The sequence below is a fragment of the Bubalus kerabau genome, chromosome 13 (genome assembly GCF_029407905.1).
Source record: "Bubalus kerabau isolate K-KA32 ecotype Philippines breed swamp buffalo chromosome 13, PCC_UOA_SB_1v2, whole genome shotgun sequence".
NCBI lineage: Eukaryota > Metazoa > Chordata > Mammalia > Artiodactyla > Bovidae > Bubalus > Bubalus kerabau.
The window spans coordinates 19986503-20000000 of NC_073636.1; the positions used below are offsets into that span (position 1 = coordinate 19986503).

At 42.2% G+C, this 13498-nt stretch overlaps 1 protein-coding gene across 4 annotated transcripts in view; it reads left to right on the forward strand.

Moving 5' to 3' along the window:
- NRP1 (neuropilin 1) overlaps nt 1-13498 on the forward strand; it is a 147682-nt gene that overhangs the window by 52200 nt on the left and 81984 nt on the right. For all 4 annotated transcript variants that reach the window (XM_055543737.1, XM_055543738.1, XM_055543739.1 and 1 more), the window contains exons 3-4: nt 4938-5119; nt 12059-12286. In XM_055543737.1, the coding sequence (XP_055399712.1) occupies nt 4938-5119; nt 12059-12286 (410 nt within the window). The remainder of the gene's footprint in view (nt 1-4937; nt 5120-12058; nt 12287-13498) is intronic.

Sequence of the window (13498 nt, forward strand, 5' to 3'; positions counted from 1 at the left end):
TGTTAACACCTTGCATTCCTTCCTGTTCTTTTACTTCATACAAATAAAAATAGAGGATATCTTGTGTATAGAGTTTTATGTTCTGATTTTTCACTTATTTATCATAAGCATTTTTCCTTTATTATAAGAAACTTTTCTTGAACATTCTTTTGAATAGCTGCATAGTATTCCTCCATATGATTGTATGTAAGTTCCTTCTTACTTCCTTTCCATCTGCCTTATTTCCATTTTCCCCATTATTATAAAGCTTCAGGCAATACTTTTTGCATACATATTTGACATTATTCCAGTTTCTTTCTTTTGAATAGATTTCTAAAGAGTCCTTTACAACAGAAGAGACTGTGAGCCTTTTAAGGCTTTTCTTATATTTCCCTTGATTAGAACATTGCAAGGAAGCCAGAACAGTTAGGAGGTGGATCATGTAAAATCGCTCAGAAACACAGACGAAAACTAATTGGCCCCTCCTAGCTCCATCACTGTATATTTTTATATCCCCGTCCTCTTTCTAATACTGTTAAGAAAAAAAAAAATCTGTTCTCTTCTGGGGAATAGGGAAGGTAATTCTTGGGCAGCAGCACAGTAATCGTTTACAGCTTGCTCAGTTGGGATGGCTATTAATGCCTCGTGTAAAATAGACCAAAGATCCAAAGAAACACATTTTTGCAGGTGAAAATTATGTTAGCCAACATCATTTCTCACTCTGGTTTATGATGTCAGGTATCGAATTTCTCCATTATTAACGTAGGTATGCATGTGGGGGAAGATCCTTTTGGAAGGAGATTAAAAAGACACCATTACCTAAAATCCCCCTTCTCAACAACTTGAGAATGTCCAGAAGCTGTGAGGGGGGTTGGTACAGTAGCTCCCCATACAGACAACACCCTACAGAGGATTAATTGGTTTTTTGTTGTTTTTTTTTAACCATTAACGGGCCCCACCATAGAGTCAGGGGTCATTTGCACTCAGAGGAGAAAACCCGACTTAAGTAAAGTGTGCTATTTGTCTATTCAGCACTGCATACCTAGAAAGCCTCCCAAACCACACTGAAGACATTTCTCATTTTCCCATCACTTTTCCCCTTCCTTGGCCATTTTCCTAAAACTGTAATTTAAACTTTCCAGAAGAAAATAATAATAATAATAATCTCTGAGTAATCCTTTCAAGAATTCTTAGAAGGAAATCTTTATTCTTTTATCACTCTTATGGGAAACCTAACTCGTGATTACTATTAGGATTCAAAATGTTTTTACCACCCACATATACCCAGGTAGGGTGAGGGTTGGAGATATGTCAACAAGATGCCTGGGACTTAAGAAGCCTGGGCTTAAAGCCAGGAACACTCATGAGAAGAGCCCCCACCCCACCACTGCCCCGGCCAAGCCTTCACACCTGAAAAAGGAAACCTTGGGGAAATGTCTTTAATTGTAAGAAGGTTAAGCAGAGAGAGCTTTGCTTTATTCCCAGTAAAGGTTGGCTGCTTTACCATTATTCGTGCTGGAAGTGAAAGCTTTAAGGTAGAAGGTTTAAGAAGAAAGATGGGGGAATTCCATGACAATCCAGTGGTTAGGACTCTGCGAGTCCAATGCAGGGGGTCTGGGTTCGATCCATGGTCAGAGAACTAAGATCCCACAAACCATGCAGTATAGCCAAAATTTTTTTAAAAGACAATTTTTTTTAAGAGATGGCCAAATCCATAAGATGCTGGCATTCCTATGATGAAATGTGGGGCGGTGATGTCTGAGGAAGGGCTTTCCTGCACAAGTCGGTGGTACACTGTGGTCTCCCAGATGCAGCCTCCTTGTCCCCTGGAACATTCTTTTTCTGGAGCAGAACTCCAAAGAAACAGATGGGTTAACTTTGTGAACCCTCATCCGTGTGCTACGTCGCTTCAGTGGTGTCCGACTCTTTGTGACTCTCTGGACTGTAGCCAGCCAGGCGCCTCTGTCCATGGGGATTCTTCAGGCAAGAATACTGGAGTCGGTTGCCATGGCCTCCTCCAGGACATCTTCCCGACCTAGGGATCAAACCCGAGTCTCTTATGTCTCCTGCGTTGACAGGCAGGTTCTTTACCACTAGCGCCGCCTGGGAAGTCCATGAACCCTCCACTAGCTTCTCTGAATGAGTCCCAAGACACCATCCCCAACTCTCCTCCCGAGCCCAAGCTTGTGGGTCCAGAATGCAAGTCAGACAGGTGCCTCCAGGCTCACCTGTGCAGGTCTCTGGTATCAGGACCGAGTATGCTAGCATCGCAAGGAACGCAGTGCTTGCCACACCAGCAGCAGTAACAGAGCAGTGCAGCCGGCTGGGGGACCGAAATTTGCAAACTCAGGATCCTGGGCCTCGGGCCAGTGCAGGCTGGGCGCGTTACTGTGGTATCACATTAAGTCTCTGGGGAGGGGTGCTGACACACCAGCTGCATTCCTGGCATCACATTTGCCAGTGAGAAGCTTATGGAGTGGAACTGGTCTCAACTTCAGAGGGAGAGGCTGGCTGCTTTTTTAACTTCCTTGGCAGTATCACCCTTTGCAATTTGTACGCGTACACCCTCCTGAATATTTACATGAACCGCTCTCTGTGATACATTTGGGGGCGCCTGTCGGATGGTACCGGGAAGGAAAGTGCTAAAATGGTAGCAGCATCCTGGCATATAAATGTAACTATTGTGTCCCTGAAAAATCCCATTGCCTAAAATTGGCACTTAAGATGCAGTGACTTATCTCTTGCTGGGTAGAGCATCTAGTCCCTCTGCCCCTTTTAAAAATAGCTTTTACTGTTGCCAAGAGGAGAGCTTAGAATTTACCACTAGCAGATAATGTGGATTAAAAGACTAGCTTCCTCCACTTATACATCCCCAGCATCTAATAGCTGAGTTCTCTCATACCTGGGAGAGAGGTCTCTTTGCAGAAATGCCCTTTAGTCCTCAGAATGGTTGACCCACCTCTCTGATTTGTGTCTGGAAGGCAAAATGCACTAGGATGTGGCCACTTAGTATTCAGACCATGTCGGGATGCAAGTAAAAAGCCTATAGAGCAGCGCTGGACGCACGGTCGCCAGGCCAAACACAGCCAGCCTCTCAAATCACAGTTAAATTATACGTGAGTGTGGGGTAAACTGTGCAGACCTGCCTAGTCAATGAAGCTGCAGAGATAAAAGGAATTACTGCATAAATGCCAGCTCGTGAGGCTTTCAGGAGTACAGAGGCGGGGTTCTTTCCAGTGGCCCTCGGTTGACTATAAAAAGCCACTGAGGATTTTGAACATAACACCGTCTTCTTCCTCCTCATCATCCTCCAGTTCTCCTCCTCCTCCTCCTCCTTTGTCTGAGCATGCAAAGCATCTCCCAATGTATAGAGAAACAAACAGTTCCTCTCTGTGGCTCCATAGTTTTTCAGATGACAGTGATGCTCACTGGCCAGTGATTGCTCTTGCAATCAGCAGATGCAGCATGGGAAATGCAGTTAATACAATAATTCACATATGTTAATACTTCATTCCATCACTGTCAGCTTTATTTTCTTCTTGATGTACACAAGCCGGGCACACAGTCTTAACTGATGAGGTAATGTCATTTTTAATTGAGAGAGCCTTAAGCTATCCACTTGGACTCGTGATAGCATCTTTGCAGTTGTCTCATGAGACTTTACATAAACATAAGTCATGTGTCCTGGACAGTTTGAAAAGGATTGCTAAGGATGACATTGGTCATCATGAAGATTTCCCGCACTTTGATCTCTTTTAAATTGCCAGATGCAGTTTATGTTACTGCCATATTTTAGCCATCCCTGAAATGAATATATCCCAGGACTTTTGAATCAAGTTCAACAGAGAAATGCAGGTTTGAAATGAATGGATTGTAATGTTTTCATGTCAGTTCTAGAAGAAATATGGAATCCAAATGAGATTATCTGGTTATCTGACTCCTAGGTGACTTGGCAAATAAATAATAAAAGGAAAAGGAAGAGCAAGACACTAAGAAATAGATAATGCCAAACAAACAAAAATATTCCTGTTTTCCTAGGAGATGCTACTTTACTGGAGATGGATTTCCATATTTTAGAGATGAAGGTTTATCCAAGCATATGCATTATCTCAGTGCATTCTTTAGGCTAGTATTTTATTACTACTCCCTTTATCATTTATCTCAGTGTATTATCATTAAGTCTGAATTTTTAAAAATCATATCACTTTGATGATTCCAAGTCTGTCATATTTTCTTTTCCAATGACAGCATTCCTTTAAAGATTCAGGCTGGTAGTAAACACTTACTTCTGAATTTTAAATAAACTTTTTTCCTTGTAGAGATTATGTTCTACAGTTCAAGTTGTAGTTTTAGGGGAAGAAAATCTTTTGTTTGGACCACAGTGGATACTGAGAGAGGTTTTTTTCCTGCGAAGCCTGGAGTTTGGTGGAATTGAGTTAAATAGTAAAGAATCTGTTTATTATTCTGTGGCCATATGTTTAGAGGGTCGCTCACAGAAATCAAAGTATTATTCATAGAGAGCTCCAGCCAAGAAGACATTTTGAATTCATAAAAGAACTTCACAGTTTGAAAAGAATGCATAGCATTATGTATTGACACCCCCCTCCCCAACCCCAGACAAAGGAACACAACTTAATAATAGAGAATTGTACTCATGAGATTTTCCTTTTTCTTGTTAATTGGTTACTTTAACTGACATTGTCTGCAAGTATAATGGACACCATTATTCTTAACAGTTCTGTGTTACCAGATGATGTGCACGGACATGATGTAGCCCATTTTAATTATTTCATTTTGCTAGACTTTTTTTTTTCCCTCTCTGTGAAATCCAGCAGTGAATGCAGATAGCACTTATTTTTGCTCCTGACAGACCATGGTGGAGAATGCTGGCTTCTAAATGATTGAAATTAAAAGGACTTTTCTCCCTAACCTGATGTTTCCTTCCACCTTTGTCTCAGGTATGACTATGTGGAGGTCATCGATGGAGAAAACGAAAATGGACGTGTATTGGGAAAGTTCTGTGGAAAGATCGCCCCTTCTTCTTTCGTGTCCTCAGGGCCATTTCTCTTTATCAAATTTGTCTCTGACTATGAGACACACGGGGCAGGATTTTCCATACGTTATGAAATTTTCAAGAAAGGTAAGTGACTTACAGGAGACCAAGTGTGACTGAGTGGTCACGAACCTCACTTGATCTCGTGAAAGACAAAGTGAAAAGAAAGACCAGGAGTAATGTTTTTAATCTTTTGGTAAAAAGTCAGATATTCCCATTACAAAAAATGTTGAAAATACACATTTTCACAAAGGAAAGTTACCCACTGTATGGAGGAAGTATGTTTAAAAAGCTGTTTAAATGTATTTTAGGAATCAGAATTTCATCATTCTAATATACTGACCAGTGTTTTTAAAGTATATACTCCTTTTAAAGCTCCTTTAAGAACATTTATGCTTTTCTTTCTTCTTCAAAAATAAGTTGAATCTACTCTTGAAGTTTTATTTCTTTCATTAAAAAATGTGTGAGTCCCTCTTACCTGAAAATGATGTATTGGGCTGGCCAAAAATTTCATTCAGGTTTTTCTGTACCATGTTATGGAAAAAATGCAAATGAACTTTTTGGCCAGCTCAATACCTCCTGTTCCCTTTATTTTATTGCAAAATTCAAAACTGGTCGCTCCCGGGAAAATCCAATCAGTAGCCCACTAGCCTTAGAGTTCTAAAAATTTTTGGAGGAAGAAGCTTTCCATTAACAGAAACATGGTTAGGGCAAGAACTTCTTGGAGAAAACAAAATCATAATGTTTTAAATGACATTCCCCTTCAGAATTAATTATCCACTTGCCCCCTCCAAAATAATCACTTATTAATCTCTCAGGACTTCCCTCGTGGCTCAGTGGTAAGATAATAGAGAATCTGCCTGCAATGTGAGAGACCTGGGTTCAACCTCTGGGTTGGGAAGATCTCCTGGAGAAGGACATGGCAACCCACTCCAGTATTCTTGCCTGGAGAATCCCATGGACAGAAGAGCCTGGTGGGCTCTAGTCAGTGGAATCACAAGAGTCGGACATGGCTCAGTGACTAAAGCACCCCCATCTTCTGTCACAGTGGTATATATTGGGACAGGATAGAATCTGAGCCTGTATTGTCTCCCAGGTTTGAGGAATTAAACTCACATGTCAGGTCGCTAAGAGTCAGACACGACTGAGCGACTTCACTTTCACTTTTCACTTTCATGCTTTGGAGAAGGAAATGGCAACCCACTCCAGTGTTCTTGCCTGGAGAATCCCAGGGACGGCAGAGCCCGGTGGGCTGCCGTCTATGGGGTCACACAGAGTCGGACACGACTGAAGTGTCCAACTCTGTGTGACTGAAGCAGCAGCAGTCAGCCAGTTAATAAAAATTGTACCTTTATCTGGATGTCACTGTTTTCCACAGCGGCCTGTAGATTCCTGCTATGAATTCAGTCCCGCCTTCCCTTTTAAGTTGACATTAATGTGTGGGAGACCCTCCAGGGACAGAGGTTACAGATTTAAATGTATTGTCCTGGAATACATGAAAAAGAGCTTTATTTAATAGAAAAATATCTAGCCACACCAAATTCAAAAGCATAAGGTCTTGTGGGTCAGTGACCACCGAGAATAACAAAAAAGGACTTTAAGTGTTTCTGCGAGCATTGGCACAACATCTTTAAATTTCAAAGAACTCTGGTACTATCCCATATAAATATGGATAGATGGAGAGAACTTTCTTCAGAAATTCATCTGAGCACATGCTTAGAAAGCCTTTAGTATAAATAACAGCAGACGTGGATCTCAGTGGGCTCACAAGACTACGTATGTATTTCCTTGTGTTGAAAGCTGTTTGACCTGTGTAAATCCACATATGCGTAGGTACACACACGCACAAACATACCCAATTGCTTGCTTACCTGCATCTGACAGCATCAAAGAAAGAAAGTGTCAGAAAAAGAGGTAAGAACAGCATTTCATTGTCAGTGTTTCTCAAAGATCTGAAGGTGGTGGGTAGAGAAATAGCAAGATCCTCCCTAGGTCATTAAGAATTCTGCTTCCTTCCAGATGAACTCAGCCTTCAAACTTCTGTTAGTCTCAGATGCACTGTGATTTCCCCTCTTTCCCCACTGCCCAATGCCATCCTTGAGACTTGAAGACTTATTTTCTTCTACATCCAATATAGCTGCCGGTTCTTTTGGATTTTTGTTCAAAAGTCTCAGAGAGTCACGGCTTCAGAAATTCCGAATCACCAGACTGTACACCTGAACCTTATATAATCTTATAAATCAACCATAGCTCCATTAAAAAGAGACTGTCACAGCTTTCTTTCCACATCCTCTGCCAGTGAACAAATTGAACTGTCTAATGGTTATCCCCATGCTTTCTAATCCTACACACTCATCAGACTGCTATCCCCAGAATGCCTATGACGGGTATTTGTCATCTGTCAGGTGACGCCTCCATGTTCTCTGAGGTCATGCTCAGGTCTTGACATCAGCTGCTCCCAACCTTCGTGGCTTCACTTGCGTGAACTCACAGCCTACCTTCCTGCCCCAGGTTGGTGGGTGCGCTGGGTGAGGCCCACCAGATGTGCACGTGAATTTTGATTCGGCCACTGCCCATCTGTGTGAATGTTCAGAGCCTTGGATTCCTCATCTGAAAAATGGATAACTGTATCTAGCACTGACTCTTTGTGAAGATGGGTTGAAATGAAAACACGTAGCAGAGCATGTCCCACAAGTTGTGTGCCATACACACTAACTGTTGGAATGAAGCTGGTCCCTCCAAATTGTACAGCGCTCTCTCTCTTCTGGCTTAAGCCTCTTAACCTCCATGGAAACCTGGCTCCAAGTTTATTATTCTTAATTAATGTACTTTTCATTTCCTACACTTACCCAGCTTGCCCCCTATCACACAACACAAATATACACTTATAGATACTGTGTGTATATATACACAAACACAACTGTATTTCACTAACCAGGATGTTTTTCCTAAATATTTTCAAGTTTTATCACGTATATGTGTCTTATTTCCCAACTAAATCAGTACCTCCTAAAAAAGAAAACATCTTTCTCCCTTGTTGCACATACTATAGTTCTTACAGATACTCCATTGAAAGTCATGAACTAGTAGAATACATTCACACGCACACAGGTTCACAGACATTGTTTTCTTGAAAGTAATTTCATGATAAATATTATAGAACCTCTGTTCTTTGAAAAACATAGCACTTCTTTCAGGCTACAGCAATTCCAGATTTCTTCAAAACACATTAATTAGACTAATCATAATTGGAACCAAGGCATTATTCGTTCACCTGTTGGATAAGGATGAGAAATCTTGAGGATTTCTGGCAGTAGGTTACAGGGCCATTTTTGCATCCCTAAGGCTACATTTCTAGACAACCATTTTTGCCCACTGGGTGGCAGGGGGTAGTGCCCACCTCTCCCCATGCCTCCTGGAGCCCCCAGGACACCCTAGTTCTCTCCTCCGGTACCCACACCCCTCCTCTTCACAGATACTGAAACCTTGGGCCATCAGCCCTAAAATGATTCCCATTCAGCTAAAGAATTTCTTGAGGAAACCCTAGCCTGCCCACTTCCCACCTCTCCCCTGTCCTTCCCCTGTCATCCAGGCCCAGATGCTGGAAGAAGCTATACCATTTCCTATGGGTCTCAGTCAGGGAAGGGATGGCATTTATTGAGAGCAGGATTGGTGACTTCATATGTTATTTAATTAAGAGTCTGTACATTTAAGTATAATTCCAAAGGGGATATCTTAGCTATCATCCTTATCCATCCTGATGGTCCTTAAAAACGAAATGTGGGATGCCTGTGGCTACACTGGATGCTCTCATTCTTAGAAATAATGGGGAAAGCGTGGTGTCACTGGGTGCCACTGCTGTGTGAGCATCCCTTACCCAGCAGCTCACACCCTCTGGGGCACCCTGGCTACTCACCCTCAGTCCTGTTTGTGGCTTGTGTGTTTACCCCGGGATCCCTCAGCCCTCTCCTGCCATCGTCCATTGGGGGAAGTGCTCCCTCAACTGTGGCAAGCTTGTATAATAAAGAATAAGGAACCCACTAAAACAAATTTTGATGTCTAATGGAGAAAGTAAGAAATTACAGAAGCAGCTTTGAGTTTGAAAGGCTTTATTTTCCAATGCTAAAGCCCACCTCTCATGTGTGATGCACAGAATCTGAGGATCAGGAAGATTACGAGGTCACCAAGGCTACACAGCAGGTTAGCAAGGCGGTGGAACTCAAATCTCTTGGTGCTCCATCCAGCTTGCTTCCACTTCCCCGCGGAATGTCCCCATGCATGCGTGCCAAGTCGTGTCCAACTCTTTGCAACCTTATGGACCGTAGCCCGCCAGGCTCCTCTGTCCATGGGATTCTCCAGGCAAGAACACTGGAGTGGGTTGCCTTGCCCTCTTCCAGAGGATCTTCCCAGCCCAGGGATCAAACCCACATCTTTTACATCTCCTGTATTTGCAGGCAGGTTCTTTACCAGTGGTGCCACCTGGGAAGCCCAGAATGTCCCCTGTTGCTGCTGCTAAGTCTCATCAGTCATGTCTGACTCTATGCGACCCCATAAATGGCAGCCCACCAGGCTCCCCCGTCCCTGGGATTCTCCAGGCAAGAACACTGGAGTGGGTTGCCATTTCCTTCTCCAATGCATGAAAGGGAAAAGTGAAAGTGAAGTCACTCAGTTGTGTCCGACTCTTAGCGACCCCATGGACTGCAGCCTACCAGGCTCCTCCATCCATGGGATTTTCCAGGCAAGAGTACTGAAGTGGGGTGCCACTGCCTTCTCTGAGAACGTCCCCAACCTTTGTCAAAATACCTGAGAAAACCTGGGCCAGCTTCCAAAGGAATCTGACATGACAAGGATATACATGAAAGCATTGGAATTTATTTGATTTTGAAAGAGCGCCCTTAATTCCATTTTTTTTCCATTAAATCTTAACCTCAACTGTATAATTTTCTCTTTTGAAGAAGGGGAAAATATTGGAAACTGCATTAAACTCTGCTGTTTGCTTTGCTAGCCAAAGCCCTGGGGAGGAGGTTGAAGGTCTCCAGGGTCTCTGTTCCTACATCTTGGAAATAAAATTCTAAAGGGTTCCCAATTAACTATATATGAATGAATGACTTTTGAATTAATGACAAATTGGCATAGTTACTGTTATCTCAGATGCCACCAAATAGCTTAGAAACATGTTAGAAATTATACAGCACATTCCACAATCTCTTTACTTGAAATTGACATGGCATAATGCCACTTGGTAATAATTTTTTTAACCAGAATTGAATAGATAATCATTTGAAGCCATTGTGTTGAAGGGTGAGCTCCATCGTAGAAGGCTTTGGGAGGTATTTATTCAACTCAGACCTCTACGGGCCAGGTTTATTGTGCCATCTACTAAGTAGTCTTCTGCGTCTCCAGGGCCATGGCTAATATATGCATGGGGAGAAAGAGATTGATTTGTTTTCTCAACATGCTGCCAGATGCACCGAGGTGGAGAGTGAACTTAATAGCCCTCACCACTAAAAATAGAGATCTGTTAGTTAAATTTAATGTATATTGATACCAAACACATCGCCTTTAGTACTTGGCACTTTGGAAGAATATTTAGTTAAGAACAAGCTCCACAAGCTTCCCTATTTGGACTTGAATCCTTATATGCCCTTGCAGAGTTCCCATCAGTGCAACAATGGCCCTGGAAAAAAATGGTTGAACCAGGACTTCCCTGGTGGTCCAGTGGTTAAGAATTCACCTTGCAATGCAAGGGACCCGGGTTTGATCCATGGTCGGGGAAGTAAGGTCCAACATGTTGCAGAGCAGCTAAGCCTGTGCATCGCAACTCGATAGTCCATGGGCCACAATGAAAGATCCCACACGACGCAATGAATATGCCACGTGCTGCATCTAAGACCCAACACAGTCAAATTAGTAAGTAAATATTGTTTTAAAAAAAGAATGATTTAACCAAACATCCCCAGATTGGATCCTGAGATTCAGAAAGGTCAAGTCATCTCCGTTTACCAGACTGCCTAAGAGTTCTTGGACAATCACCATGGCCGTGGTGGCCATAAGGGGCAGAACTGGATAGGCTGGCTCGGATAGTCTGATAGTCTGGCGTGGATAGTCTGATAGTCTGTGTGGATGGGCCATTTTCAATTGTGTGGTGAATAGCACCCTATTCACTGCCGAGTCCATGAACTGAAATTGTAGTCCTCTGTGTATTCATAAGCTTGACTTGCAATAACTGTATGCATGCTCTGAACCAACCTAAATTACGAATTGCCGTAATTTGTAGTCTTGATAACACTGAACTGTCATTTAAATGACACATTATAAATATATGCATTACACACACACACACACCCCCTCCTGCACTGTATGTTGGGGAAGGTTAGGATGTCAACATTGGTATCAGGTGACTTGGAGCCACAGGACCTGCATCCCAGTTTATCATGCCCCCACTAACAGCCACACTTTACTGGCACACCTGTGTCAACACCATTCCGAATGAGTCACTCACCCTGCGTACATGTACGAATTACCTTTCACATTTAGTTTGTCAAGGAGGCAAAGGTCACATCTGGCAGAATTACTGAGTCACTGGTGGAGGAATCTGAAACCCAAATTCCCTCCACTGGATTCTCTCCCTCGCCTTTGTAAATGTTCTATTTCACCAATAAAGAGCTGTCAGCCTCAAGATTTAAAGATTTAAGATTGAAGGGGCTATAATTATTTCTCGAGGGCTCTGTCGAGATTTCTGTAGCGTACTCATTCATTGTTCCCACATGATTTTGTATTTGTCATTTTTTCTCCCCTCTGCAACAGCAGAAGTTTGTAAATTGCTCCACACAGATGGAAAACGAAGGTGAATGCAATAAATCTGAACTCGACTTTCCGTATGTATCACCACTGTGAAAAGGCTGAGTAATGAGTGATTAGGACAATGATTATAATGGTGGGCTTTTATTGGAAAGATAAACTGTCTTTGCCCAGGTTATTTAAGTGGAATTTTCACTCTGCTCCTTTTTTTTCTTTCACTCGTAGGTCCCGAATGTTCTCAGAACTATACAATGCCTAGTGGGGTAATAAAGTCCCCCGGATTCCCTGAAAAATATCCCAACAGCCTAGAATGCACCTATATTATCTTTGCACCAAAGATGTCAGAGATTATCCTGGAATTTGAAAGCTTTGACCTGGAGCCTGACTCGAATCCTCCGGGGGGGATGTTTTGTCGCTATGACCGGCTAGAAATCTGGGATGGATTCCCCGATGGTAAGCACTGCACAAAGCACCCCAAAGGGGAAGGATCTAGGGGAAGGGCCCCAGGATCCTTTTACAAGCATCATATACATGCATCACTTTAAAAAGTAGCTCAAAAGGAGGAAGAAAAACAGCAATTTTCTTTATGCAGAGAGGTGATGAAATATTTGAGCCTAAAAAGACTTGGTAATTTTCTAGTCTAATGCTTTCATTTTGTGGATAAGGAAACAGAGGCCATAAAAGACTCTGCAAGGTCTCATAACCTTTTCTATGGGAAAATTGGAAGCAACCCATGGTTTTCCTGACTGAAGTATTTTTCTCATTTCATTGGCTTGCCTACTGGTTATTAATTCATAAACTCATCAGAAGATGAGCTCTTAAGACATCAATTAAGTCAGTCATTTTGCGAATGCAGAGACTGAGAACCAGAGAGGTTAAGTCCCTGCTAAAATTTTCACAGTGAACTATACACCCACTATGCTACCACATTTAGAAATCTAAGAAAGGAAGGAGGAGAGCATTTGGATGTTCCTCGTTTAGATGGATTCCTTGTCGCTGTCTAGGGAATTTTTATCTTTGGGGAATCAAGTCAGATGGGCACACATCCTTGGTACACATTGTTCACATCATCTGAGTTCATCGTCCATTCAAAAAGTATACTTAGCATCGGCCATGTACCAGGCACTGTAGTAATCTCTTAGCAAACAAAGCAAAGATGGATGCCCCATTTAGATTCTATCAGAGGCAATGAGGTAATAAACAGTGCACGTTGCAGACGATTGAATCACGTGCACGGGATGTTAGAAGGTGAGAAGTGCTATAAACAAACAAAAAAAAAGGAAAAGAAGAAAAAATAGAATAAAGGCATGAAAAAAATGAAGGTAAAGAGAGAAAGATGGGTGGAATTTTTAAAATAGAGTGGTCAGGTTAGGTCTTATTAAGAAAAGGAGCCAGATTTGAAGGAGGTGGGAGAAGTAACCATGTGGCCAGCTAAATTTAAGTTTTCCATTTCAGTCCTTATGAATTAGAAGGTGAATGGCAAAAATACACACCCAAATTCTGAACAGAGGGAGATAATATCAAATAATTTGTTGCAGCTGCATTGCTAGTCTTCTGTTTAGTCTGGTTTAATAGTAAGATTTCTCTGGAGAACACACTCTACACAGATCAGAAAGGGCAGCTTAGAAGTTCTTACAAATCATGCAGTTAGAGATATGGAACTAT